The following is a 27961-nucleotide window of genomic DNA, read 5'->3' on the forward strand; positions in this document are numbered from 1 at the left end:
ACTGCAAGGGCTCATCCCTGACTAGGGATTTAAAGAACATTCACAGTTATTCTCAGCGAGAAAGGATCTCTCAGTACATCAAGACACTTCACCGAGGAAACAATGAACTATTGCAATATTTGTTTTGCATTTACGGACTTTAAAAATTGTTCAAGTCCCCCGCATGTCTCCTTGGATACTTTTTTTGTGCAAACACCAAAGATTTTGCACAGAAAGCAAGGTTTTTGTGCAGAAAACAGCATTCTTTGCTCAAAAGACTGTTTTCTGTGAGAAGACTGGTTCTTGTGCAAAAAGCATTATTGAAATGCAACCATTTTTTTAAAAAAAAAGCTAAATCACTTCTAATTTTATTACTAGGAAGCAAACCTCTGGAATGCTTCATTCTTTTATGCAGTAATGAAATAAGTAAGGATTTACATCCCAGTCTTTGACCATCAGAGAGCCAGCATGGTGTAGCATTTTGAATGTTGGACTAGGTGCCTCTGCACTGTAGAAATAATGCAGTTTGACACCACTTTAACTGCCATGCCTCCATCTTAAAGAATCGTGGGATTAGTAGTTTTGTGAGACACCAGCACTCTTTGACAGAGAAGGCTAAAGACCGTCTAAAACTGTGGTTGCCAGGGCTTGGTAGTATGGAGCTAAAGCACTTAGAGTGATGTCAGACTGTATCGTTTCTACAACATACATGCACCCTAGGACACAGGGAGACCAGGATTCAAATTCCCTCTTAGTTTCAGAGGAAGGCAAAACAAATCCTCCCTGAACTAATGTTGTCAAGAAAACACTGTGGTAGGTTCTCCGTAGGGTAGCTATAAGTTGAAAATTAGTTGAAGACACACAACAACAACCCTGACCATCAGTGCCTATAAAGCCTAGCCTTAGAGTGACTTGAAATAGATGTGATGGTACACATCTCTCTGAAGAGGGAGTCTTATGATCTTGGGAGCCACTGCTGACAAAGCTATGTCTCTCATGCCTATCCACTGACAAAACATTATCGATGGACTTGCAAACAATTTGAGGCAGATGTTACTCCCATGAGTGCAGGCAGTACTCATCTCAAGAAATTGAAGCTTTATAGGCCCAAACCAGCACTTTAAAATGGGGCACATATGCTCTTAGTGATTTGTAGGGATGATGGTACTACATTTGGTCAGGAATCTAAGGCAGCTTACTCTAGAGTACACTGCAGTATACTTCAGCCAGATCTGTTATCCCCATTTGCTTTGGATGATTGTATGTGTTGGCTATAAGGATAATGGGAATAATTGGAAAACCCTTTCTTTCTTTCTTTTTTTAACCTAAGCCTGCAAACAGCCATGAGATAGCTGTGGCTGTTGAATACTACTGACCTGAGTTAGATTCAAACTGATGCCAAGAGGAGAAATTGTCCACATTTCATTAGCAGGGCTCTCTGTGTCAATGTAGTTGCCCGAAGCAATACATCTGTGCCATCTAAATAGGCCAGTTATGAGAACTGACCATCTCCCAGCTGACAGAAATGAAAGAGATGCAAACTCAGTCCAAAATGTTGACAAGGGATTTTGGTTTTGGAATCACCCCAGTTCAAATCTAAGGAACCACCATCTGTAGATTTCTTCTCAATGTTCATTAGGGAGGATCCAACTTTGCATTTTAACTGAGAAAGAGAAAGAGAAAGGGAGAATGAAAAGACAAAGGAATAGTGTTGAGCAGTTTTCTAAACCTCACAGAGGGACAGTAATTCTGTCTCCTACATTACACTATGGGAGCAATGATAAATGTGGATCTGAGAAGCACCTGAAACACTACGGATTGGTTTCACTCCAGAAAAATTCAAGGAGTGAATTGATTCCACATTACTAGCATTCTAGACAGAACTGATTGTACCATTTGTATCAGGCATTAACTGAGACCTAGAGAAATTGTGCACCCCTGGCCAAACTTCCAATAGCTCTCAAGCCATAGGAGGGTCCTCCACTGACGTGACTTACTGGTGAGAGAGAAGGAAGCGGGAGCCAGTTCAGACCATGAAGATCTGACTGCTCTAGGCTTGCAAGGGAAGGAAAATGTGGATCATTTTTTGCAAGTACACTTTCACTGCCCCACCAAGCAGAGATCAGCTGCTTCTCTATAGGCTGAATAGCCTTTCACTTCCTCTTCTCTCTGATAAGTGAAAGCAGCAAGGGCCCTTTCTTGGGTCTGACAGCTGTGGGGTCGTGGCAAGACATGGAGCTGCTCATGCAACGCTACCTATACTGTAGATGCTGGATCTCTGCCAAAGACCTGCTTTTTATGACTAGATGATGTAAACTGCATTATAGCGGCATCTACTGACAAATTAAAAGCATTACGTAAATATTTTAACAGTTAGCTAAAGGTGAGGGGCAACTGTATTCTAGTCCAGAGCGCATCCACATTTAAATAGATGCACCTTAAACTAGGTAATTTTTTGGGGGGAGGGGGGATCATACATAATACATGAATTACAGGAACATACAATGTGTGCATCTCCTCTTTTGCTTGTGCAGTTTTCTGGCTGGAGTCTAATGGAAGATGGCTCAATTCGAATAGAAGAGGCAACGGAAGAAGCTCTTGGCACATACACCTGCGTGCCTTATAATGCTCTGGGTACAATGGGCCAGTCACCCCCTGCCCGACTGGTACTGAAGGTATCTCAGCTGTTTAAAATTCCTACCCTGCGAGCAAACTGTAGAAAAGATACATATGGTGACTAGAATTCCCAGAATCTGCCTGCTAGTATGACTGCTGGCTGGTGAATTCTGGGAGTTTTAGAGTCCAAGTAAGTAAATTGTCCCAGTTTTATAAAAATGTAAACTGTCCCAGTAGAGTACTGTATATATTCATGTACAATTCTAGAAATTTTAGTCAAAAATGGACCCCAAACCTGACCTCGACTTATATATGAGATCGGATTATAGTCTAGTATATCCAGTAAATTATCTGAGCTCTACTTGTGAGCCTCTCTCCCTACCCTTCCCTTTCCTCTCTCTGTCTCTCTTTCACACACACACAAACTCACAAAATCACACAATATCAGTGTATAGTATCAGTGGATCTCTCTGAGGTTGACTGAACACTAATAAAAATGCACAGCTGAGAGAGTACCACTATGGATGGAGATCTTGCATGCACCCTCCTATCTGTGAATTTACATGGGTCAATGCTTGTATGTATGTCAGTGTAATCTACTAACTGTATGGCTTTTGGCACATTCATTAATCAGCTAAAAGTTCTGTAATTGGTTGGAAGAGCTCTTTTTAATGCTGTTTACTCAATGAGAATGGTTCGATGTTATTTATTTTCCCTTTCTCTCTCCTTTCTCCCCAATCTCTGCCGCCTCCTGCCTTCAGGACCCACCCTATTTCACGGTGCTACCAGGCTGGGAGTACAGACAAGAGGCAGGGAGGGAGCTGTTGATACCCTGTGCCGCTGCAGGAGATCCCTTTCCTGTCATCGCCTGGAGAAAGGTACCCGGCCTGCCAGAAAAATCTGCAGTGCCTTTGGCTTTTGATTAATATTGCAGACAGAGAAGCCACACTCTGTCTTGGTAAGAGCAAACTGCAGGGTCAGCTGCTTCGCTTTGGGCTGTAACACTGCCGCTCTGTCCCGCCGCTGGGTGGGGGAATCCAGCTCCTTGCAAGAAAGCATTAGAAACTGCAGAAATCTTAGGAGCATCTGCAAAAGTGGCTGCTCTTTACTCCCTCCCTTTTCTTGCTCCTCTGTACAAGTATGTACCACAGATCCTTACCACCACCACCACCACCAAGACTTCTTTCCCCAGTTGCCCTGTGAAGACCAGACAAGCACAGCAACCCTGAATTAGGCTCCCTCCTACCATAACGTTTGGTTAATCTGTACCCAACATCTTGATATCAAGGGTGTTGGTGTGTTTCCCTTCTGTCTGTTTCATACCACTAGTTACCTCTTGCAAGCGAGAAGAAACATGTGATGACAAGAATGGGGCACAATAAGATGGGGTTGTCATTTTGGTTGCCCATTCCAAAATGGATGAGGATTTGAATCTGGGATTCCCCCAGTCAAAGCCTGACACACTAAGTACTACACAACACTAGCTCTGGACAGCAGCAGGCTGTGAATCTTGGCAGCTTTGTATTACCTGGCAGCTTCTTCAAAATTGTCAGTGTGTGTATGCATGTGTGAACTGTTTGTATCCTGTTCTTCCTCTATGGAATTCAGAGAACTTGCATGATGGTTTCTGCCACTTCTTTCATCTAGTCTGTATGTGTCTGTGAGACAGAGGGCCAGAGTTACCTAATAAACTTCATAACTTCATTTGGGGCTTGGGGACTCCTGTTTCTTCTGTGGGTCTCAGTTCTCAGTCTCACCTTTGCACAGCTTGGAAAAATGCCTTTTTGAAAAAAACAACTTACATGGTCACAGCCAAAACAATTACTTTTCCAGACACTGCCCCTCATAGAGCCTCTGAAAATGCTCTCTCTCCAGAGTCTTGATCTGCTCTCCTAACCAGACTCCTCCTGGAGTCTAAGTTCAAGATCCTGTTGTCATACTGGCAGAGCCTAAATCTCTATCAGCGTATTTATATAGGCATACAAAGCCATCTGAAGACTCCCAGGTTCAGACCTCCCTCTTGGCCAATGACTGGCGGAAAGAATAGACCTGGGGCTTGTCTGCATGGGTGATTTACCCTGAATTCCCTCTGGGGTCACTGCATTCTGTTTACATGAAGCAGAGCCAAAATCCCAACTGTCTTCATTTTGCCCGCACCCAATTCAAGGCTTCCTTTCCCTAGGTGTTGTTAACTGCCTTTGAGTTGGCCCCAACTCATGGTGACCCTGTGCATGAGACATCTCCAAGACCCCCTGCCCTTCATTGTTCTGCTTTAGTCCTGCAGATTCAAGTTAATGTCTTCCCTAATTGAGTCTATCCATCTTGTATGCAATCTTCCTCTCTTTCTACTACTCTCCACCTTTCCTTGTATTACTGTCTTTTCTATTGAGTTGTATCTTCTTGTGGTGTGTCCCAAAATACAGCAGTCTCATTTTCATAATCTTGGCATCCAGGGAGAGTTAAGGCTTGATCTGTTTTAAGGATCCATTTATTTGTCTTTTTGGCCATCCACAGTTTCCTCAGCACTCTTCTCCAGCACCACAAAGGCAGCAGTTAGCCTGCCTTTGCACCTTTTGCTTTGACCTTCCTCAGTAATTGTTCCAAGTTATGATGTTTTCCACTAGTAGTATGGTGTCATCCGCACATCTTAGATTCTTCATGTCCCTCCCTCCTACCTTCACTCCTCCTCCTTCTAAGTCTAAACCTGCTCTTTGTATGATATTTTCTGCATACAAGTTGAACAAGTCAGCCTTGCCTGACCCCTTTGCCAATTGGGAACCAATCTGTTTCTTCATATCCTGTTCCTTATATTCCTCCTCCTGCTGGATTTCGTCTCCTTTTGCAGCAGCGCTGACATCTGTCTTTTCACTCTGGCACAAGTTGCTCTTAGGTCAGAACGAGGTGCCCAGCATTGATAGCATGCCTGGCTGCCTCATTCTGACCTTGGTGGCACCGGGCAAGAAACACATGGGAAGTCAGCCACTGTGAGAGGTGATAACCTGCAGCAAAAGAAATAAGGGAGGAATTTAGAGGCAGAATACTCCAGGGATAGCTCAGAGTATTCTGGCAAGTGTAGACCGACCCCTAGATATTATCTGGCTGATGTTGGAAAGCTAGGGAAGCATAAGCAGCCATTACCCTCCAGACAAGGGCAAAGGCTGCCCTTTCTTTCCTGGCAGTAGACCAGAATGGTATGACAGCTATACAGAGATAGTGGAGGCATAGAATTGCACCCCAAAGTATCAAGCTGCTCCTTTTCACCCAGAACAAAGACGTTGTACAAAGAAGCATTGGATATCTTCTTGTGCAATGTGTAAAACAGTACCTATGCTAGTGTAACTGGGGAACTGCTCATGTTCCTTGGATTCCCTTGAATGCCATTTTGCTCACCTTGACCCCCTCTCAGTACTAGCCTTTCCTTTTTTCACTGAGCAACAAAAGCAACATACAATGGACAGAAGGGAGGGGAAAATTCTCATATATGTGATACTGCAGCAAAACTGCTTCCCCAGGCAAAGTACAGCCCTAGACATTTTTAACCAAGGGCTGTCTTCTTGATAGGGTGAAAGCAAGTGAATTCCATGGGCTCCTAACTCCCTCTACTGATATAGAACACTACACTAAGTAACACTAGTAATAGAACTCCATGGTGCATACCTTGCAGGATCTGGTTGTAAATACCTTTTTTTTAATCTTCTTAGAAAGCAACAAGGAGAGAGAATGATTGTCATCTGTGAATAGGATCACTGACCAGTTTCTGGTGGATAACTGTACATAGGCTCCTTACTAGGAAACTTTATAAAGATTGGGAGCCAGGTGTACCTTTTTCTACCTTGTTCAGCAAGGCAGTAGTTGTCTTCTTCCAGAAGAGTTGAAGACTTTCCCATAATGTATTTGTTAAGAGATCCTGATTCTGAACTCCTGTTTATAATTATCAAAAACTTACATTGGTGGACTACAATCATTCTAACTGTGTGCGTGCGTGCGTGCGTGCGTATGTGTGTATGTACACACACACACACACACACACACACCATGCAAGGCTGAAGACAGGCAGCTTGGCCTTCCCATAGAATTCTTTGCACCTAAAACAATAATGAGCCCTGTGTCTTGTTCCTCTGCTGCACTTTGCCACTGGCCTTTGCCTACCCAAAGCTTATATGTGTGACACTGACATGTCCTTTCTCTGCCCTGTCTGTTTCCTTGATGTTTTCTACAATTTTCTGAAGCCTTTGCTGGTTTTCTGGTCCTCGCTTAGGCCCTGCCTGGATGGGTGAAATAAAATACCCTCCCCCTGACCTCTTGCCAAGGAGTCAGGATAACACAGACAATCCTCAAGTCTGGCACGAACAGCGCAGATGATATCCAGCCTGTTCAATGCCAAAACCAGGATATACACCTCTTACATTGGATTTTAAAAAAAAGTAATTAGTTGTTCTGACTCTTACTGGAAGATCTGGAATCCTCCATTCAGACACGGATGGCTATTTAAAACATGTCCCATTGTGCCACCTGGCTTGGCTGCCACAGAAGTGAGGGGCCCTCATTCTGAGTTCAGTCCAGTCATGGGATCAATGCTAGGCACCTTGTTCTGATCTCAGAGTGTGATTCACTGCCAACGTGGCTGTACTGGGCGACACAATGAGATTATGTATGAGTAGCCATCTAGCATCAGAAAGGAGGGTTGAAGCTAACAGGGGAAAGTTGTGGCAGATCTTAGGCAAGGCTGTTCTGGGATATCATAGCCCATACAGAGACTAACTAAGATCTATTTTGTGCTACTCTTCATCGTCATTGTTGTGTGCCTTGGAGTTGTTCCTAAGACCTATCATGGGGTTTTCTTGACAACATTTGTTCAGAGGAGATTTCTCATTGCAGTCTGCTGAGGCTGAGAGCATGTGACTCACTCAAGCTCACCAGTGGTTTTCATGACCAAGAAGGGAACTGAAGCCTGTTGTTCAGAGTCCTAGTTCAACACTCAATCTGCCACACCATGCTGGCTCTTACCTGCTTTACCTGTCCAGATTGTCTTCTGGGAACTTACTTTGTTCTGAGTCTCTGGCCAATGATTTAGTCTTGCTTGTTGGTTAGGTACTTATGGGTATCCCTACAGGAAAGGGTCAGGATCCCTCCAGTATGTGACAATCCTGTTAGCATAGTGTTGCCTTGGTCTCATGTCCTTGAAACATGCCTCTGAGTTATTTTTTTCTCACCCCCCCTCTCTCTCCTTCCTTCCCCTGTGTTTTCTCTGTTGTTTGACCAAGGTAGGGAAGCCCAGTAGAAGCAAGCACAACACTCTTCCAAGCGGCAGCCTCCAATTCCGATCTCTCAGTAAGGATGACCATGGAGAGTGGGAATGTGTCGCTACCAACATAGTCACAAGCATAACAGCTAGCACTCATCTGACAGTCATCGGTAGGTATGGGAAGATTTGGAAAGTCTGCTACAAGGCATTGCAGGTTGGGGGGGTTATAATTTTTTAGTTCCTGAAGTACTGTGCTCTTAAGCTAGGTGTGCGACAGTGATTCATCATAGTCTGATAAATAGTCTCATCACTGGATGCAACAGCATAGTTTTCATTTTTAAGTCATCTTCAGATAAATTTTAGTCACTGTCCTCTAAGATACAGTTTTTAGAATGTTATAGAGGGAAGACTAATTTGGCTATCAGTAGATTTAATTAATTTTGCATTCTCTTTCTCCCATAATTGGAGCACTGTTTTCAAATAAGGAAATGTGCAATAGCTTGGTTTGGACTCCTTCAATATGGAACTATAGCAGCTTGAGAACTACACAATTCTGGTGGTGTCAAAACAGTGTATTTGCTTTAGTGGATGAAGTGTCACAGATTCCCCATCATGGCATGTGATGGCAGTTTTCAGGAAACTATCAACACTGTGAAAAGAAATGTCCAATGAAAATCTTAAGGAGAGGCTGAGAGATCAAAGAAGATGGTGTGAATGAAAGTGCAGATTTGACAGTGAGGTCAGAGCAGAGGGAGTTAGAATACAGGCACCAAGGATATTTAGCAGGACAAATTGCCATGGAGTGCTCCTGGTGGTTTGTTAGGTGACAGAATGATGAACAAAACAAGACTAGATTACAAAGAGAAAAATTAGGGATGAAAGATACTTTGAAAAGTGGCAGTACTTAAAGGGAGCAAGTCATTGCAATGTCATCATCAGATGACACAGTAAGACACCTGTAAACAGCCACTCAGTCTGTACCTGAATTGGGGATTTGGCCCTGCATTGTGTAGACAGGTCAAGTGGTGAGTCCAGTGTAATTGGTTTGTGCAGACATGCTCTTATTCATAGGAGTCTTGCCTTGTCTTCCTCTTAGGCTGAGAGAGACTGACTTGTCCATGGTCCTCAGTGGGTTTCCCTAGCCGAATCGGGATTCAAACCTTGATTTCTCAGAGTCCTAGTCCAACACTCAAATGCTTTACAATGCTGGCTCTGCTGATGTTATTATGAAAACAATATAAATAGCTTAGGCTTCATGCACAGGTGCACAGTAGTACTGAGCTGACTCATAACTAATTTGGAAGAGAACAAAACATGACACACAACAGGAAAGAATAATGGAAACTTTGCCTAAAGTGACAATAGATCAGAAAATGTTGTGTTGCTGCCCACCCTGTGGACAAATGAAGAAAATCTTCCAATCGGTCACCTTCTGTTCTGGATGGAGCAGGTGAAATAGAATCTTGGGATCTATTCTCCCAATATTTCTTGGTCTCCTGTTCTATGGATTCTTTATATTTCATCGGCTGCTTCTTTGGACTTCTTTAGGAGTCAACTACTTGAGCCCCTGGGTCAATAGAGTGACGAAGGGATATATGGAGGAAGGTGATATGCTCTCCTGTGCCAAGGGAAGCTCATATTTCTTGCATGATAGCTGTGGCAAATGTTGTTTCTGAAAAGCACAAATCAGGAACAGTTCCCAGGAAGAGAATAGCAATGTTTCCCTTTAATTTTTTGCTCCAGTGAATCTGCTCTCAAAATCTGTCCTCTTTTTATTATTTGTTTGGCCTTTTTTGGCTATGTCTGTAGATGTACTCAAAACAAAAGCTTCTTTTCCTGCCAAGTGGAACATGTTTCTCAACCTGTAGTTTGCAATTAGAGGGATAGTTAGTTTCACCCTCAATATTTGATAGGGCCCAACATGGGTCAGGGCCCTAAGTAGTTGTGAATCTTGGCTTGGTTGTAAATGCCCAAAGCATATATTTGGGGCAGGCATGGGTTGAGATTACAAACAGATGTGCAAGAGGCTTTTGAGTGGTCCAAGACAAATGAAAGTTGAGTTCCAGAGATATTCCAAGGGCCAGATATAGCTAGTAAAATTCAAGAAAGGCATCCATAATCTGGCTCAAATAGAAAAGATAAAAACAGCAAAACTATAGGACATAGAGGCTTGGCTAAGCAAGAGCTTTCCTAATGGTATGAATTGTTCTGAATGAGAAGCAAGGTCTGAGGCTAATGTCCTGCGGTTTTGTTGTTTTTATCTTTTCTATCTGAGCCAGACCATGGATGCTTTCCTTGAATTTTACTACCTACATGGGGTAGTAATGATAATGCCAGTGACTTTGGTGGCAGTCATGAAACATTCTGGCCAGTCAGCCAGGTTTATGGTTGGCAAAACTGGTGTGCTGCTTCAGTGTAAAAAGTAGCAGAAATGGTACAGATAGGAAAACTAACAGTAATTACTGAGGATGTTAGTAGTCTGAAAACTGAGTAAAATAAGGGAAAGAAGAAATGTTATACATCTCTATAAGCCACAGTCTAACAGTTTTCAAAGTAACAGTTTCCTCTTCACTAACTTGAGCTAGCCTTCCTCAACCTGGTACCCTCCAGAAGTGTTGGCTTGTATACCTCCCATGGACCTGAGTCCTATTGTTAGTCCTAATTAGAGTAGTACCACTGAACCATTGGAACATACATGTTGAGTTACCATTGGTCCAGTGAGCCTACCCTAGTTCTGACTCATGCTCGGATTAAGTAAATTGTAGTTTTAGATCTGGAGGGCACCATCTTGGGAAAGGCTGATTTAAACACCAGAATATTTGTATTGACAGCCATAATCTCTATTTTCCCTCTTCTTTCAGGCACAAGCCCTCATGCTCCGGGCAATGTGCGCATCTCCGTCTCCATGACCTCTGCCAATGTTTCCTGGGAGCCTGGCTATGATGGCGGATACGAACAGACATTCTCAGTTTGGTACGGCCCTCTGTGAGTCATCCCAGCATGCTTTGCTCTCTGCTTCTTTTCTTTCCCCTTTGGCCAGAACTTGGAGTAGGCATGTGACACTGTGACATCCTCAGGCTAAGTCCACTTTGGAACAATTAACTTGATAACTTGACATGTTTGGATATTGGTCAGATTCTTGAAGAACGAGGAAGAGAGCAACTGTATATGGACTTCTCTTCTGTGGAAAATTTTACACCTTGGTATTTTTTTTTTTTCATGTTAATAATCCCACACAGGGATTTCCTACAGGGATTCCATCAGCCACAGGGAAGCTAATGGGTTGTTTTCATGTTCCGCAGTTACATTTTCACTTCTTCCGTGATGGACCTCAATATGCTGTATATTGTTTTTAGAGTATATTGTGCCATCATTGACTGATCAAGACCGGCTTAGAGCCAAAGTAGATGAGATCCTAAGAGAGTGATAGACCCTGCTGTGCTTGGTTTGTGTGGCAAGAGGAGGGGAGCATAGTTCAGTGTCAGTGCATAAGTGCTGCCCACAGAAGGCTGCAGATGTAAGCCCTACCATCTCCAAGCTTTTAAAATAAATAAAGGACTAGATGACAGGTTATGTCTGAGACTCGGGAAAACTGCTTCAGAGCAATAGTTGACTTGGTGGAAGGCATTTTCCTGTGTTTCCATCTTTCTGCAAAGTGGTGGGACACTGAAATGCTGCTGCAGCGGGTTTCTTGCCTTGTGGAGTAGGCTGTGTGGAAGGAAAGGCAGGTCTCTCACTATGCCTCTGAGCTGATTGATATTCTGTCCCTCTCTTGACTCTGACAGAAGTGCCAAGTTGACCTTCTGCATTTCAGTCATGTTCCTCCTCTCAGGTCCTCGGGGGCTTCTTTCTTTCTTTCTTTCTTTCTTTCTTTCTTTCTTTCTTTCTTTCCTCTCCCCTGTTTTAATTTGACCAGATGGAGTGCACTGATACCGGAAAGATCGGATATGCTCGCCTCATAATAAACGTCTGTTTGGCTTTGGAAGGAGGATAATAGAGGAGCTTGGGAAGTGGAGGGCAATGGGACTTGATTGTGTAGAAAGACAAAAAGAGAGGCAGAAGGAAAGAAGGAGGGAGATGAGAGGGAAGTGTGTGGAGGGGAAGCAGAGAGAGAGAGGGAAAAGGAGGAGAAAGGCGGGGAGAAAGTGGGACCAGTTGAGGGAATAGGCTTAGAGAACGGAATTTACACAGCTGCCTCCGTGATTAAAATGTCCTTGAGAAGGAATGATTAAACTGCTTTCTGTCTGTGAGCCCCATCTCACCTTGGAGGAGAGCAGCCAGCTGCTTCTCTTCTATGCTTCCAGCTTTCTTGGCTATTGTTGTTGTTGTTGTTGTTAAATTACGCTTTTGCAAAACGACATTTTTGTACCTTCATGTTGCATTTTATAGGGTAATGTGATAGGAGAGCAAAATGCATGATTTGGTCCCAGCCTGCAGAAAATGTTCCCAAAGGTGTGGAAGAGAAGGAATGGCAGCTGTCTCTTAATTAAACCTATTCTTTTAGACCCATGATGATTCATTTTTGGAAGATGCTGAATGGCTTTCAGCATTTATTGTTGTTGTTGTTGTTGTTATTTTCAGGAAATGTATTCTCTGGTGTATGTTCTACTGAACAAATAGACACTGGACACAGTACCTTGCAAAGGTTTTTTGGGGGGCATACTCTAAGGTGGGTTCTTATTTGATGTAAGGCAATGGCCAGTACTGATAAGTCCACCTATTGCTCTATATCAATTATAGGGGACATTTGATCTGTTGGTCACATATGGCCCTTCAGCACCCGCTTTGGGAAAAAATGCTTTGGGATTTCTTGCAGTGTCCTTTACATTTCTGGCATCCCATGGATCATTTTAGGCCCAGAAGAGATCTTACAGGAAGGGGAAGCGGAAGATATCATCGGGTTGTTTGCTATTTTGGAAAAAGGCTTCTTCAGGGCAAAAAATAATCCAGTGCCCCTGGTAATGTAACCCAGTTGTTTCCCACATCAGCTAGGGGGCATGCAGACACATTTGGGCCATATATATATGTATATATAAGTGTGTGTGTGTGTGTGTGTGTGTAAATTTACAGTGTTTTATAAATAAAGGTGAATAATAATAATAATAATAATAATAATAATAATTTCTGTTAAAAAAAGGAGAACAACTCACAACAAACTTCAGAGTTGGGGGACCACTTGGGTGTTTGTGGCTTTCCAAGTTCCCTGGATGGGCAATTTGACTTCCGCAATCCCTGACCTTTATTCTTTTCTGGCTTATATGAACTGACAATAAAACATAGAAGAACACACAAAGTTCTCAAATGAAATCATTCATTGCAAAGGAATATCACAAACTGTGGGTGTACTCATTTTATCTTTTTCAGAAAATCCCAGCCTGCTTTACAACTTTGGCTGCACCTACACTGCAGAATTAATGCAGTTTGACACTGCTTTAGCTCCCATGAATCAATGCTATGGAATGCTGGGATTTGTAGTTTTGTGAGATATTTAGCCTTCTCTGTCAGAGAGCTCTGGTGCAAATCCCTGGACTCCGTAGGATGAAACCATGACAGTTAAAGCAGTGCCAAACTGCTTTAATTCCTAGTCTTAAAGTCACTGTCCTAAGGATTAATATTGAACCCATGGATGATAAAGATCCACAGTTTGTTGCTTGTTTCCTGTTGATGCCACACTAATCTATCCTTCCTGTTTTGAATGATATCCTGGGAACCTCTTGTCTGTCTGAGTTTTACTCATTCTGCTTGATTGGAGTTGGGTTTTTTTTTACTTTGCAACTTTAATGTTCAGAAGCTTGTTTCTCCTTCAAGGTGCCTTATCCACTTCCACAGATATCCTTAAGGGTTCTCCTTCTCATTTATCAAAATACCTGGCAGGGTTGGCCACTGGATTAGTTTGGGGTGGGCCAGAGATAGAGACTCTGTTGTCAGTAGACTGTCTAGGTGCTATGGGAAGAGACCAGATAGCATGGTTGGAGTTGCAAGAGAACTCAGACAAATTGCAGAGAAGTAGAAGGGGAAAAAGCAGACTAGTAGAGAAGAATTTACCTATGTAATAGTTGCTTTGTTGCCTGATCACAGCCTGCAGATGGAACGAATAAGTTACATAAGGACACGGACAAGCCTGAAAAAGAACCATGATTTTCCAAAGAGCTGGAGTGCTTTAAAGGATAGCCCTACAACAAACTTAATCAAAAACCCACACCGGAATTTACGTCTACACTTAGCAGGCTGATGAATTTTACTAGGTGCTGGGCATAGGTGCTGTTGCCCAAACTGTGTGTGTGTATGTATGCATGCACACACAATTTTGCATTGCTTGGTATGTTACCTGGTGTCTCCGTAAGGACTTGAACCTACTGCTGCCAATAATTTTTATTCTGTACAAGCAGCATTGTTAGGTCAAAAGATTTTGTAGAATCAGTGGTGCAGAGGGGAGTTTTCAGGCAACTTGGGAATCCCATTTCATTGTTTCAGTGCTCTGCCTTCAGTTCTGTGGAATGTGGCCAGAGTGAATGAAATCATCTTTTGGACATGGTGTTTGCTGAGCCTGCTGCACAGGTGAGCTTAGCTGAAGGCAAAATTCAATTCTGTGGTTAATTTGGCAGTCCCGCTGATGACATATGACTCGGCCTAGACTCCACCTGCATGTCTGTTAGCAGAGCTGGCTTTGTGCTGTGGAGAGGGCCATCAGTAATAAATGTTTAGATTTGCCATGACAAATAATCAGAGTCTGACACAAGTAAAAATAGCCACAAGCAGCAGCAGAATGGCTGGTTAAAAACATTTCATTTCTGATCATTATTACACTGTTGAGGGCTTTCATAACTTTATTAGTCATGCCCCTCTCAGTAGGAAGATCAGTGCCCAGGTTTAGAATAGCAAGCAGAAACTGGATTCATTCTTTGTCTCTTGTGCCAGTTGCAAAATAGAAGGCTTTACAACTGGGGTGAGCAACATGTGCCAACCTAGCCACCCTACCCAATTCTTTAGAGTCTTCCCCTCCCATTTTTCTTTTTGTTAAGAAAAGAAGAACAATGCTCCTGAAAGCCCCCAAGAAGCATGATTCTCCTTTTAAATAAAACCTCAGGATGCAGCTATGTGTTTTGTAAGAAAAAGGTGAGTTTAGGGAAGCAGAATACTTCTGGCCATATTCCGTTTAGATAAATGATAAAGTATATGTAGGTCCCCAGGGCTGGAAATTGGTTCATGGAACTTGTCCATCCCTATTTTAGAACCTTGGTATGTGGTCCTTTTGGTACAAAAGGTGTGTGTGCATGAAGCCTGAGTGCAGAAAAGACATAGAGTATTGGTTGTAGAATCTGTCTTTTTACATATTTTAGCTTTCATTCTTTTAAAGAAAAGAAGTTATTACAAGTTAAACTTGAAAAATAAATGGCCACTACTTCCTGAAATTGGAGGAACTGCAAAATTACACTCATGGAGGCCACAGTGTATGAGATTGGGATTCTCTTTCTTTTCCTTGTAACTTCATATTGAGAGCAAACATGCAAATATGCTGGATTTGTTTGGGTCACAGAATCCAGCATTTTCTGTCACAGAATGTGGGATTATATCGATGCAGAATTTTTATATATGTATTTATATTTTAGTAGAATCCTGGTTGTCCCTGGGTCCATCTCCCAAGCCATTCCATCGTTCATTAAGGGGTTGTATCTCTCTCTCTTTCTCTCTGCCTTCTCTTCTCTTTTTCTCTTTCTCTTTGATTCTTTCCCTCCAAAAAAGAATCCAGCCCTTGGATTGTCTTTCTTCTATCTCGCCAGGATGAAGCGGGCACAATTTGGACCTCATGACTGGCTCTCTCTTCCTGTACCAGCTGGCCCCAGTTGGATGCTCATGGATAATCTAGAACCAGAGACTGCCTACCAGTTCAGTGTCTTGGCCCAAAACAAGCTGGGCACGAGCTCCTTCAGCGAGGTGGTCACTGTGAATACTTTAGGTGAGCCCTGGAGGCACAGACCCTGATTGTCCACAGTTCTGTCAACAGATATAGCAAGCCTTTCTCTCCTTGCCAAACACAGAATGTTTATATATGCAAGTTATGCAATTAAATATGCCAAGCAGGGAACTTGAGAATCTTGCAGTATATATTTTGACAGTGTAGGAAGGGTTGGGGGAAAGGGGATGGATACATGGAACTGTGGCAGCATGCTTTATTTTGGCTGAGAGTGAGTACCAGGAAGTTTCACTAAAGGTGTCGTGAAAAAAGTGAATTTGAAGGAAGGACTGGCACAGAAAGAAAAACTGGCACAGAAGCGATAACATGAGAGGGAGTTTCAAGCATAAAGAACAATTAAAGTAAAAGGTTGGACCCATTTAAATGATCAGTATCCAACCAATTTGACTGATATGCTACCTATCCAGTATAAAGCACAGGATTAGTGCGGCTTAGGAAAAATGCAGCTGTTCCCCATCCAAAGATACTTGGTTTTGCATATGGGTTTATCATGATTGGTTTTCCTCTCCCGCACCACTTTCTTTTTGTCCAGCATTCCCTGTCACAACTCCAGAACCCCTGGTGCTGGTTACTCCACCAAGGTGCCTAACAGCCAATCGGACGCAGCAAGGAGTCCTGTTGTCATGGCTTCCTCCCGCCAATCACAGCTTCCCAGTTGACCGTTATGTCATGGAGTTTCGGGTAGGAGAACGATGGGAGATTTTAGATGATGCCATCATGGGAAGCGACAGTGACTTTTTTGCCAAGGATTTGACTCAGGTAAGAGGACATGGAGTAATCTTTCGGCACAAACTGGCCTTCAAGCTGCCTTCTGGAATCCTTGGGTTTATTCAGACTCACAGTGTTTTGCAAGCTTCATTTCCTAAATGTGGTTGGACTCCAACTGCCATCATCCTGCACCAGCTTGGCCTGTAGCCAGAGATTATTGGAAAATTAGTCTGACAACTCAGAGGGACTCAAGGCTGGGAAAGAATAAGTCATGGAGCTTAGCAACATTTTTCAGTGAGAAAGCTTCTCCATCAAATTACTGACCTTTCCTTGAAATGTGAAGTCATGGGGAATGTTGGGTTTACTCCTGGGTTCTCTTTGAGGACACCAGTGACATCTTATGGGCTTTCTATGCATGTTGCACAAACTGTACATCCAAAGACCTGTCTTCAAACCTTTTGCAGAAGAGAGGTTCCACAGTAGAGTTCAGAATTTATTGGGCCTTTAGAGAAACAAAATCTTGAGGATGAAAATGATAACAGACATCTCTTAGAAGAATGATCAATGTGGCCATCCTTCTCTTCTTGAAGAACATCTGAAATTCTCACGCAGATCTTTCCACAGATGGAACTTCAGATTATCTTGTTTTGTTTCTGAAGCGTTATTAATTCTTTATTGGCATGGCATCAACACAGTTGGGTGTACTCTAAAGAGATTCCTTTGTTCCCTTTTACTATGGTTTTATATTGCTTTTTAACATTCTTATCTTGCCTTACTGTTTTGTTTTGCCTTGCTTTTCCCAGCCCTGCCTCACTTATTTTTTAAGTAATATTTTATTGTTCCATTTTAAAAAGAATCGGTACAAGTTGTGGCTTTTCTTCCTACCTCTTCTCTACATCTATTATTGATGTGCAATGATGCATTGATGCAACACTGCACAAAAGCAGTCATGTTGTTATTTATGTGTATCAAAAGTCTTGTTTGTGTGTGATGTTCTGCCAATGTACAGGAATTCATATCTGCTTCAGTAATTATCACATAGAAGAAATATTGACTCATTCATATAATAAAACACATCCAGAATGCTTTTTTTTTTTTTTTTGCAGTGTGCTATCATCATGCAGTCATGTTTTGGGAGCATATGACAGGCAGAAAGAAGAAAGATACTAATAAACTGAAAGCCACAGAATTTATTTTAGACATTTCCTTTGCCCAGTTGGTTTTACTGAGGAATGGAATTCAAGTTAGAACAAACCTATGGAATAAAAAAGGGGCAGAATCTTTCCCCAGAACTCTAGTTTTGGTGTCACAGAATATTTTTGAAGGTATCCATACAAATTAGTGCTCTCTGTTTAGATAAGAAACCTGAAGCCATCTACTGTGCTAGTATTATTAATGTATTCCTTTATAAGCTCGTGAGCAACATCCAGCCATTCCCCCCACAACACCAACCTGTCCTCTGTTCCTGAACACTTGGTCATCACTGCTAAAAATCCACCCATTTCTGAATGGACACTTCAGTATCAAAGGAAAGACTAATTCACACATGAATATTTATAATATAATAAAAGAAGCAGTCGATTGCATGTTTAAGTCATGCCAGAGCAAATGCAAAATAAAATGTTCTTATCCATTTCCCTCCGTCCACTTAGCTCCAAGAAAGCAAACAACGAGTGGTTAAGACTTATTTGTTCTGCCAGGGTTTTGGTTTGTTTTAAATTCCTCCCTGCTGAGTGGCTCTTCTACTGCTTTCTGCTCTCTTTTATGGTGATGATTGTTTCTGTGTATGTGATGTATTTTTAATGTTAGAAGCTGCCTTGGGGACCCCTTCAAGATCCAAAAGGAAGGGCATAAATAATGTTCTAAATAAAGAGGGGAAAATATGCAATGATCAGTAATCAAGTGATGCGCTTGCATGTTGAGATGATCTTTGGAGAAGCTCCCTAAATACATTTCAGGGAGGTTTGTTGCTACACATGATCCTACATTATGAAGCCAATGTTAATATTCTATTTTCTAGCTTGAAAACAAATGCTGCAATCAGATTACTGTACTGTCTATTGGTGGCTAATGTCCCTACAAATGTAAAGGCACTTCTTTTGACCACAATAGGGAAAGGGTTATTCTATTTATTTTCTTTACCATGGTTGGTGATAGCATTAGACTTTTAATTGCCATTTCTTTTTTAAATTTCTCACATTTTTATCTTGACTTAGCGCTCAAGGCAGCTAACAAATATAATTAAAGGCAAATTAAAAACAGATCAAAAACTAATTAGGCAATAGTGCAATTAAAATCATCAGAATAACTGAAACCTTTAAAATCATCACAATAATCAGTAAACATCAAAGACGTTTGAAAGGCAAGTTTGAAGAGATGTATTATCACACTCTAAAAAGAACAGGAGTGGAAACTGAAGAGGGGTGCATGCCACAATCTGGGAATAAGCTTGCTCCCATGTCCGGCAGGTCTCTACAAGTGATCATAATATTACGAAAGCCTTTCCTGACGCTCATAATGTCCATACAGGCTCATACAAAGACAGGTGGTCCCTTAAATAGCCAGTCCTTCAGCTATTTAGGATTTTAAAGCTTAAGACCAACACCTTGAAAAGTGCTTGGAATGCAATTGGCAATCAGTGCAGGTCTTTCTATTATCATGGTAACATGATCTTGATGCCATCTACTAGTTAGTATCTTAGCTGCCCCATGTCGAGGCATCTCAAACTACCTGACACTCTTGAAGGAGAGCCTCACACTAAGTACTTTGCAGTAGACAAGACACAATCTAACTAAGGCATGGGTGGCTGTTGCCAAGTCAGGTTGACTCAGGAAAGGTAGTATAGGTTCCGAACAGACAGGCCAAAATAAAGCTGGTTCAGGTCACTTTGGAGGTATGCTGTTTAAATCACACATGCATCTTAAGAGGCCAGAAGCTGCTCCAAAGCTGCGCTCCAGTCTTTAGGACTGGAGTAGGGCTTTGGAGCAGCTTCTGACCTCTTAGGACACATGCATCATTTAAACGGCATACCTCCAAAGTGACCCAAAGTAGCTTTATTTTGGCCTGTCTGTTCAGGTCCATAGTCAGCTCTCCATATCCACATATTTTTTTTATCCACGGATTCAAGCATCTACAGCTTGAAATATATATATATATATATATATATATATATATATATATATTCCAAAAACCAAACCTTGATTTTGCCATTTTATAGGAGAAACACCTTTTTACTACCCCATTGTATTTAATGGGGCATGAGCATCCACGGATTTTAGTATCCAGGGAGTGTTCTAGAACCAAACTCCAATGGATACCAAGGGCCCACTGTAGCTATTGCAGAAAAGGGAGTTGTATAGAAAAATTCCTCATCACTGTTGCACTGGCATTGGGGGGAGCCAGTTGATATTAATGATGTATTCATTTGACACATTATAGGACACATGGTACGAGTTCCGAGTTCTGGCTGTCATGCAAGACCTCATCAGTGAACCCAGCAACATCGCCGGTGTATCCAGCACAGGTGTGGTAGTGTTTTCCCTTTAAAATGCTCTCCCTTGAGAAGTTCATTTTTCAGAAGGGTATTATACTCTTTTCAGAAACAGGTTGAGATATACTTATTCTTCCTGGAAAGTGGGAATGCTTGATGTTTCAGTTATATTCTGTAAATTATACTCATGGATCAGGAGACTTGTTGTATTATGTCTGCCACTTTCTGAACCAACATTGAAAAATGGTTATAAATATTATTAATACAGAGTAATGATACTGGTGTCTATGATCGCAGGAATTCGAACTGGAGGTTCCCTGTCTCACAGCCTATTGACTTAGCCACTGTTCTGTATCAGTCTCTTTCTCTTAAAAATGAGCAACTTTGGTCTAGGCATTTTTTAAAAAAAGAAATTGTGCACTTCTTTGTTTACTGCTGTATGTATCGAATGAAGGCCCTTGTTTGCTCAAGATTTCTGTTATTGCAACCCTGTAATCACTTTGCTGTCATTTGTAAAAGATTTCTTTTACTGTACTGTCAGTATCAAGATTTTCAGTAGTATACTCAATTTTCCGTAGAAAGGCAATTATTGCAACTTAAATTAAACAAATTAGTCCAAAAACACAAGTCATATGGGCTGGAGTCCTTTTTGGAGACTTATGTCTTCGTAAGTGGACTTATGTATGTGAGAATTAGAATTAGTTCGGTAATGTCTGTATCCAGTAAATGGCAGCTGTCATGTTACTATGTAGGAGAGCCAGCAAAGTGACCAATGCACAACAGGACTGATGTGCACTGGTCCCATTGTGCATTGGGACATGGGCTAGGAAGTACCAATGCACATTGATCTAGCCCAGTGTTCATCTGAAAACACTTGCCAGCGTCCTGTTGCAAATCTTGACAACTCACTAACGGGATGCATCTGCACTGCAAAAACAATGCATTTTGACACCATTTTTTAAAATATATATATAGTGCTGTTAGTAATCAGTACCATTTTAAGTGTCATGGCTGTCAATGCAGTGGATTTTTGGGATTTGTAGTTTGGTGAGGTACCAGAACTCTGACAGAGAAGGCTAAATATCTCACAAAGCTACAAACCCCAAACTTAGCATGGTATGCAGAGCCAAACTGCATGATATGCAGAATGGCTCTTGTTCTATCTACTGCTGACCTCTAGTGGTACTACTACACCAATTCCTGATTTGTGTAGGCTGTTTAACATTTGAATTGTAAGTTTTAAAACTAGTATTTGCTTGATCACTTTCCAATTCTTTTTCAAACAATGACTTAACACGGAATGATCATTCAACTTGTGGTAGTTGTTGTGTGCAAGATTTGTTTGCCTTCCTCTGAGGCTGAAAGAGTGGCCTGTTACAGACTGCCAAAATAAAGCTGCTTTGGGTCTCTTTGGAGGTATGCTGTTTAAATGATGCATGCATCCTAAGAATCCGGAAGCTGCACCAAAGCTGCACTCCAATGCTTAGGAATGGAGTGTGGCTTTGGCGTGACCTCCGGACTCTTAGGACCCATGCATCATTTAAATAGCATACCTCCAAAGAGACCCGAAGCAGCTTTATTTTGGCAGTCTGTAACAGGCCAGTATGACCTGCTCAAGGTCACTGAGTGAGTTTCTATGGCTGAGCAGGGATTCAAACCTTGGTCTCCCAGAATCCTAGTCCAATGCTCAAACCACCACACCCTGCTACTTACATAGATTTAAGGTCTTCCATAACATTCTCAGGTTTATTGGGAGTATTTTTGCCTTTCATTTTTGAGTAACATCACCATTTGCACTTGTGGCCTCCTTGCTATATCATTATTCCATGCAGGTTTTCATTCTATCTTTCTTTCTTGAAATGTTTAAGAGAAGAAATAAGAGAAACAGTATGTTTGTATGTTAGAGGGACTGGGATGGCTCTAGTCTCATCACGCTGCCCAAGAGATGACCTCTGAAGGAAGGAAATACAACCGCTGATGTATGTGCATAATAATAATATACATACACCTTCACCAACAGAAAATAATACTTCATTTTTCTGATGAAATTAATTTACTTCAAGAACGTTTATGCCATTGTGTGTGTATGTGCCTTCAAGTCACCTGTTGACTTATAGTGACCCATTCATTTGATAGGTTTTTCTAAGACAAGGAATGCTCAGATATGCCAATTCCCCACAATATACGTACTTGCTTGCCCTTCCTTCCTTCCTTCCTTCCTTCCTTCCTTCCTTCCTTCCTTCCTTCCTCCCTCCCTCCCTCCCTCCCTCCCTCCCTTCCTTCCTTCCTTTCTTTGTTGGATTCAGAAGTATTTGCAATTCTTAATATTGTCCAAAACCATATAGAATCCTTTAGAAGTAGCGTAGTATGGGAACATCAGCAATGCTCATAGGAAATCTACTCAGATAAAGATAGTGAAAAACCCCCAAAAGAGGCATTCTTCAGTTATTCTGGATAAAATGGCAGCATCCTATCAGCACTTGTGTCAAATGCTTAGTGCTTGGAGCAGCACCTTGACAGGTCCTTCTGTTTTTTGTCTTTCCCAGACATATTTCCACAGCCAGACCTGATAGATGAAGGTTTGGCCCGGCCTGTGCTGGCGGGGATAGTTGCCACCATTTGCTTTCTCGCTGCTGCTATCCTGTTCAGCACTCTAGCTGCCTGCTTTGTCAATAAGCAACGCAAACGGAAACTCAAGCGCAAAAAAGGTATGCTTTCTCGGGGATCAGGTGGACATTCATTCAGGAGTGTGATGAAAAGGGTCTTAGGACAGGGATAAATCACTACTTTCCGAAACAGAGAATGCATAATTGAACCATGCTGCATTCCATAGGGATGTATAAGGTGAAGGGTGGGATTGTGTAGATCAGCGATTCCCAACCTGTGGGTCGCAACCCCTTTGGGGGTCGAATGACCCTTTCACAGGGGTCACCTAAGACCATTGGAAAACACATATTTCTGATGGTCTTAGGAACTAAGACACTGCAATTTTATGGTTGGGGGTCACCACAAAATGAGGAACTGTATTAAAGAGTCACGGCATTAGGAAGGTTTAAAACCACTGGTGTAGATGAAACATCCCAGTGGATATCTTTATTCAGCTAACATTTTTAAAAAATACAGCTGGCAAAGAAAAATGAAATGGCTATATTGCATCATTGTCAGTAAACAGAAGCACAACTTTGAGTTGCCTCTTTTCCAAAGGCGATTTCTAGCATAGGGCTTCCAAAAATATAAATAATCCTTAAATGTCACTACAGCCTGACTTTGGGGAAGTGTGCAATAGAACAGGTTAATCAAAGGTCCAAAACACACTGCAGAAATAATCCAGTTTGAAACTGCTTTAACTGCCCTGGCTCAGTGCTAAGGAAGCCTGGGAACTGTAATTTATTGTGGCACCAGAGCTCTCTGACAGAAGGCTAAATATCTTATGGACACTACAGTTTCCAGGATTCCTTAGCATTGAGCCAGGGCAGTTAAAGCGGCCTCAAACTGGATTATTTCTGCAGTGTGTTTTGAACCAAACTCTAGGGGAATCATTTTCAATTCCTAGAACCCACCACGAGCCATACGAGTTCCAAAAAATTTGGAAATGGTTTGAAGTCCACTTGTAGTTTTGTAAAACTTGTTCAGGGCAGGGGGACAAAGCAAGGTGAGGAGGGAAATCTCAGCCAAAATTTGTCTGCACAATGCCTGAACAAGGCCTAGTTGCTTCAGTCGAGTCACATCACTCATTATTCCTGAATGCTTACCACTGTGTTTACACAACCAAAATCACAGAGTCATCCATCAACACTTGATGTCATACTCTTTTCTAGTACTCTCTCTGACACAGTACTTTCCACTTCGTATGGAATCTCTTCCAGCAAGGAAAAAAAACCAACAACCTTGTTTCAGTTCTCTATTTGCTGTAAGGGGAGGATGTAAAACTCTGCCACAAAAGTAACTGGTGCGACTGAGTGAATCCATTTGGTATCAAAACCAGTTATGACATTACAGAATCCAAACAGTTTCTTATTCTGTTCTTTGTGATTGAAAATTCATCAAATATGTGCCTTTTTCAGTGTTGTTATTGCATCCCTTTAGTGATCTCTTCTTTCTCCCCTTCTTTTATTCTTTTCCAGACCCTCCTCTCTCAATAACCCACTGCCGGAAAAGTCTGGAGTCTCCGTAAGTATCTCTATGTTGTAGATCTTTTCCAAGAAATGAGTATTAGATGTAGTCCCCCCAACAATAGCTCTTAGATGAAACAGAACATATCTTACATTACAGTAGAATTTAACGACATATTAGCGTTAGTTTGGAAAATCAGTATGCAAAGGGATTTTGTAGCACCTTTGAGACTAACTGAAAGAGACAAGTTGGTAACATGAGCTTTCATAGAATTGAGTCTACTTCCCATGCATCTGAGGAAGTAGATTCAGGTCTATGAAAACTCATGTGACCGACTTCTCTTTAGTTTGTCTCAAAGGTACTGTTAAGGTCTGGCAAACTCAGGACTCTGGTTCCTTTGACTCAATCCACCTGTCATGAGGTCTTCTTCTTTTCCTATTACCTTCTACATTGCTCAGCATTATGTATGTATGTATGTATGTATGTATGTATAATGCCAACTTGTGATGTGTCCAAAATACAATAGCCTTAGATTGGTCCTTTTGACTTCTAAGGAGAACCATGCAAATAATATCCTGTATATGGAAAACAAGCTCATTATTGAAAGAGGGTTGAACCTCAGTCCTATATACATACATAGGAGTGGGATATTGTTCTAGAACCAGCTTCTGAACTGCACTTGGAATTGTTTATCTGTGCTGGTTTAGAAATGTTTGTAGCTTAGTGAGAGAGCACATGCTTTGTATGCAGAAGTTTCTGGACACAATTCACACCTTGTTCCAAAATCCTGGAGAGCTACTGCCAGCCATTGCAAACAAAATTGAGCATCATAGCCTAGTGCTCTTACTTAGTATAACAAGAGAATTAAGAGAATCTTTTAAAATGTGAGTGTGTGTTGTGTATGTGTGTGAGAGAGAGCTAGAGAGAGAGAGAGTGGGGGTCAGTTATAAAATACAGTATTATTCTTTCTCTCTGAAGTGAACATGGCAGAACACTATTTTGGCATCTTGTTTACTTGCTCTTTTTTCAACAAAAACTGTATGTTTTATGGAGTAACTGCTACTTATTCCAGGTGAACTTCTTTTCAGTGAATCACAGACTTGTACACACACGTGTGTGTGTGTCCTGAAAAAAAGAAAACTACCATTGTGCAGATCCAGCATCCTGCACCACAAAAAGATTACACATCGTTTGGGTCATTTAGGCAGTTTGAAACTATTCCACTTACCTATGTTCAGATCTCTCCATAAGGATACCCTTAGGCTGTTACAGGGTAAAGAGAACATTTTAATTAGAAGAAAATCATTAGCCATTGTATGCGACATGATTAGGTCAGGACAAGGCAATGGGCAGGAATACTGAATCCAGCCTTAAAGTATTCTATTTTCTGGATACTCTGAATTCAGTTGCTAGAGGTAGGGGCTTGCAACAGATCTGATTCCTAAGGACCACAGGAGCTTGGGCTACATCCTGAGGAGCAGATGGTAGGTGGTATCACCTTCTTACCCTAACTGAAACAGAAACTTAAGCTCTGTTTAAGGCTTGGGTGTTGTTGTTGTTACCTAGTCTTGCCCAAGGCATCATGCTGTTGGCCAGTTGAAAGTGATTACATACAAAGTGATTCATTTTGTGCATGATGAACACTCTGAATCTGAGGCAAGCAACTGTAACTCAGTGGATTAAGTCTCAAAGCATGAAGTTAGAAACAACCAGAGCTTGAAAAAAGTTGCTTTCTAGACATCAAGTCCCAGAGTCCTCAGTCAACATGGCTAGTGGCTAAGCAAGCCTCATGGCTGTGCTGGCTGGGGGAATTATTTCCCCAAAAGATAGGAAGTCCCAAAATGAAAGTTCAAAAAATAGATGGGAAGAAAAAGAGATAGAAGAGTGAACAAGCAATTTCCCCCCCAAGATTGTTACAATTATACATTCTCCTGTTCATACATTGGCTAACATTCTGTTACATCCAGTGTTTAGGCTATTTTGACTTTGTAAACACACACAACACACACACACCATACCACAGTCCCCTCCCTTTTTCTTTTTACCAGTAGTTAAATCTTTCTGTTCTTTTGTGCCCAGCCAACTTCTGCCCTAGTTGTGATGCTGAGCAGATTGTCCTCCTTTTCTGTGACCTTTCCACCTTTTCTTTGGTTCTTCTGGTCTAGGTTGTCCTCGGGTAAGGTGAGTCCTGAAAGCATCCGCACTCTCCGGCCCCCTTCTGAGTCCTCTGATGATCAAGGCCCTCCTGGAAAGAGGATGCTGAGCCCCAGCAAAGAGAAAGAGCTGTCTCTTTATAAGAAGACCAAGCGAGCCATCAGCAGCAAGAAATACAGTGTTTCCAAGGCTGAGGCAGAAGCTGAGGCAACCACCCCCATTGAACTTATCAGCCGTGGGCCAGATGGACGCTTTGTCATGGACCCTTCAGAGATGGAGCCTTCACTTAAGACTCGGCGAATAGAGGGATTCCCCTTTGTGGAGGAGACGGACATGTACCCGGAGTTTCGTCAGTCAGATGAAGAAAACGATGACCCTGTCATGCCTGCTTCTGTGGCAGCCCTCAAATCCCAGCTGACACCTCTTTCCTCCAGCCAGGAGTCATACCTTCAGCCACCAGCATACAGTCCCAGATTTCATCGGGGCCTGGAGGGGACAAGCAGCCTCCAAGCCACTGGTCAGGCTAGGCCTCCAGCCCCTAGGCCATTCCACCATGGGCCATACTATGGTTACCTCAGCAGCAGCAGCCCCGGGGAGATGGACCCACCACCTTTCTACATGCCAGAGGTCAGCCCTCTCAGTTCTGTCATGTCCTCCCCTCCTCTGCACCCTGAGGGTCCATTTGGCCACCCCACCATCCCTGAGGAGAATGGAGAGAATGCTTCCAACAGCACACTGCCTCTGACCCAGACTCCAACAGGGGGCCGGTCCCCTGAGCCATGGGGCAGAGCTGAGTTCCCTTTCAGTGGCCTGGAATCTTCACCTATCATGTTTCCTCACCAGCTCCACCAGTGTGAAATGGTTGAGTGTGTGCAGCCAAAGGCCAGTCTTCCTAGGGGACCGCCACCCTCCTCCCTCCAGGTCCCCACCGCCTATCCTGGCATTCTGGCCCTGGAGGCACCAAAGAGTTGGACTGGCAAGTCACCAAGCAGGAGCCAACCTTCTGTGCCCACCGCCACCAAATGGCAGGACAAACCTATGCAACCAATGGCGAGTCAAGGGCAGCTACGACATACCAGTCAAGGCATGGGGATACCTGTGTTGCCTTACCATGGGCCGTCCGAGTCAGTCAGCCACAGCGGCACAAGCACATTCGGCTTGGACACCAGGTGGTATGACCCCCAACCTAGACCTCGGCCCAGCCCTCGGCAAATCAGGAGGGCTGAGCCCAGTTTACATCAGGTGGTGCTACAACCTTCAAGGCTTTCCCCCTTGACCCAAAGCCCCCTCAGCTCCCGCACTAGCTCCCCAGAGCTGACAGCACGTGCCAGACCACGACCAGGCCTCATTCAGCAGGCAGAGATGTCCGAAATCACCCTACAGCCTCCGGCGGCAGTCAGCTTCTCCCGCAAATCCACTCCATCCACAGGATCTCCTGCCCAGAGTAGCCGGGGAGGCAGCCCCAGTTTCAGACCTCCCATGGCCTTCACCTCTTTGGCCACTAGTTATCCCCCTTCTCAGTGTCCTTCCCTGCCTGTGGAGCCCATGGATGTCTTTGGACAAATTTCCTCACCAAGGAGGACTGGGGAGGAGATTCTTAGACCAGAGCCAACACCGACAACCAGTTCGGGGTAAGTGTGTGTGGGGGAATTGCTTGCTTCCCTTTTACCCAGCCCTCCTT

At 42.7% G+C, this 27961-nt stretch overlaps 1 protein-coding gene across 5 annotated transcripts in view; it reads left to right on the plus strand.

Annotated features, from left to right (window-relative positions):
• Positions 1–27961, plus strand: part of IGSF9B (immunoglobulin superfamily member 9B) — a 130841-nt gene that overhangs the window by 81719 nt on the left and 21161 nt on the right. For 4 of the 5 annotated variants that reach the window (XM_089537670.1, XM_089537673.1, XM_089537672.1 and 1 more), the window contains 10 exons: positions 2514–2654; positions 3357–3473; positions 7860–8010; positions 10702–10825; positions 15622–15797; positions 16348–16574; positions 19962–20046; positions 22560–22721; positions 24138–24183; positions 26292–27911. In XM_089537670.1, coding sequence (XP_089393796.1) covers positions 2514–2654; positions 3357–3473; positions 7860–8010; positions 10702–10825; positions 15622–15797; positions 16348–16574; positions 19962–20046; positions 22560–22721; positions 24138–24183; positions 26292–27911 — 2849 coding nt within the window. The remainder of the gene's footprint in view (positions 1–2513; positions 2655–3356; positions 3474–7859; positions 8011–10701; positions 10826–15621; positions 15798–16347; positions 16575–19961; positions 20047–22559; positions 22722–24137; positions 24184–26291; positions 27912–27961) is intronic. The other variant, XM_089537671.1, reaches the window with a different exon arrangement.

The sequence above is a fragment of the Sceloporus occidentalis genome, unplaced genomic scaffold, assembly GCF_023333645.1.
Source record: "Sceloporus occidentalis isolate IW3139 unplaced genomic scaffold, rSceOcc1.0.p SCAF_9, whole genome shotgun sequence".
Taxonomy (NCBI): Eukaryota; Metazoa; Chordata; class Lepidosauria; order Squamata; family Phrynosomatidae; genus Sceloporus; species Sceloporus occidentalis.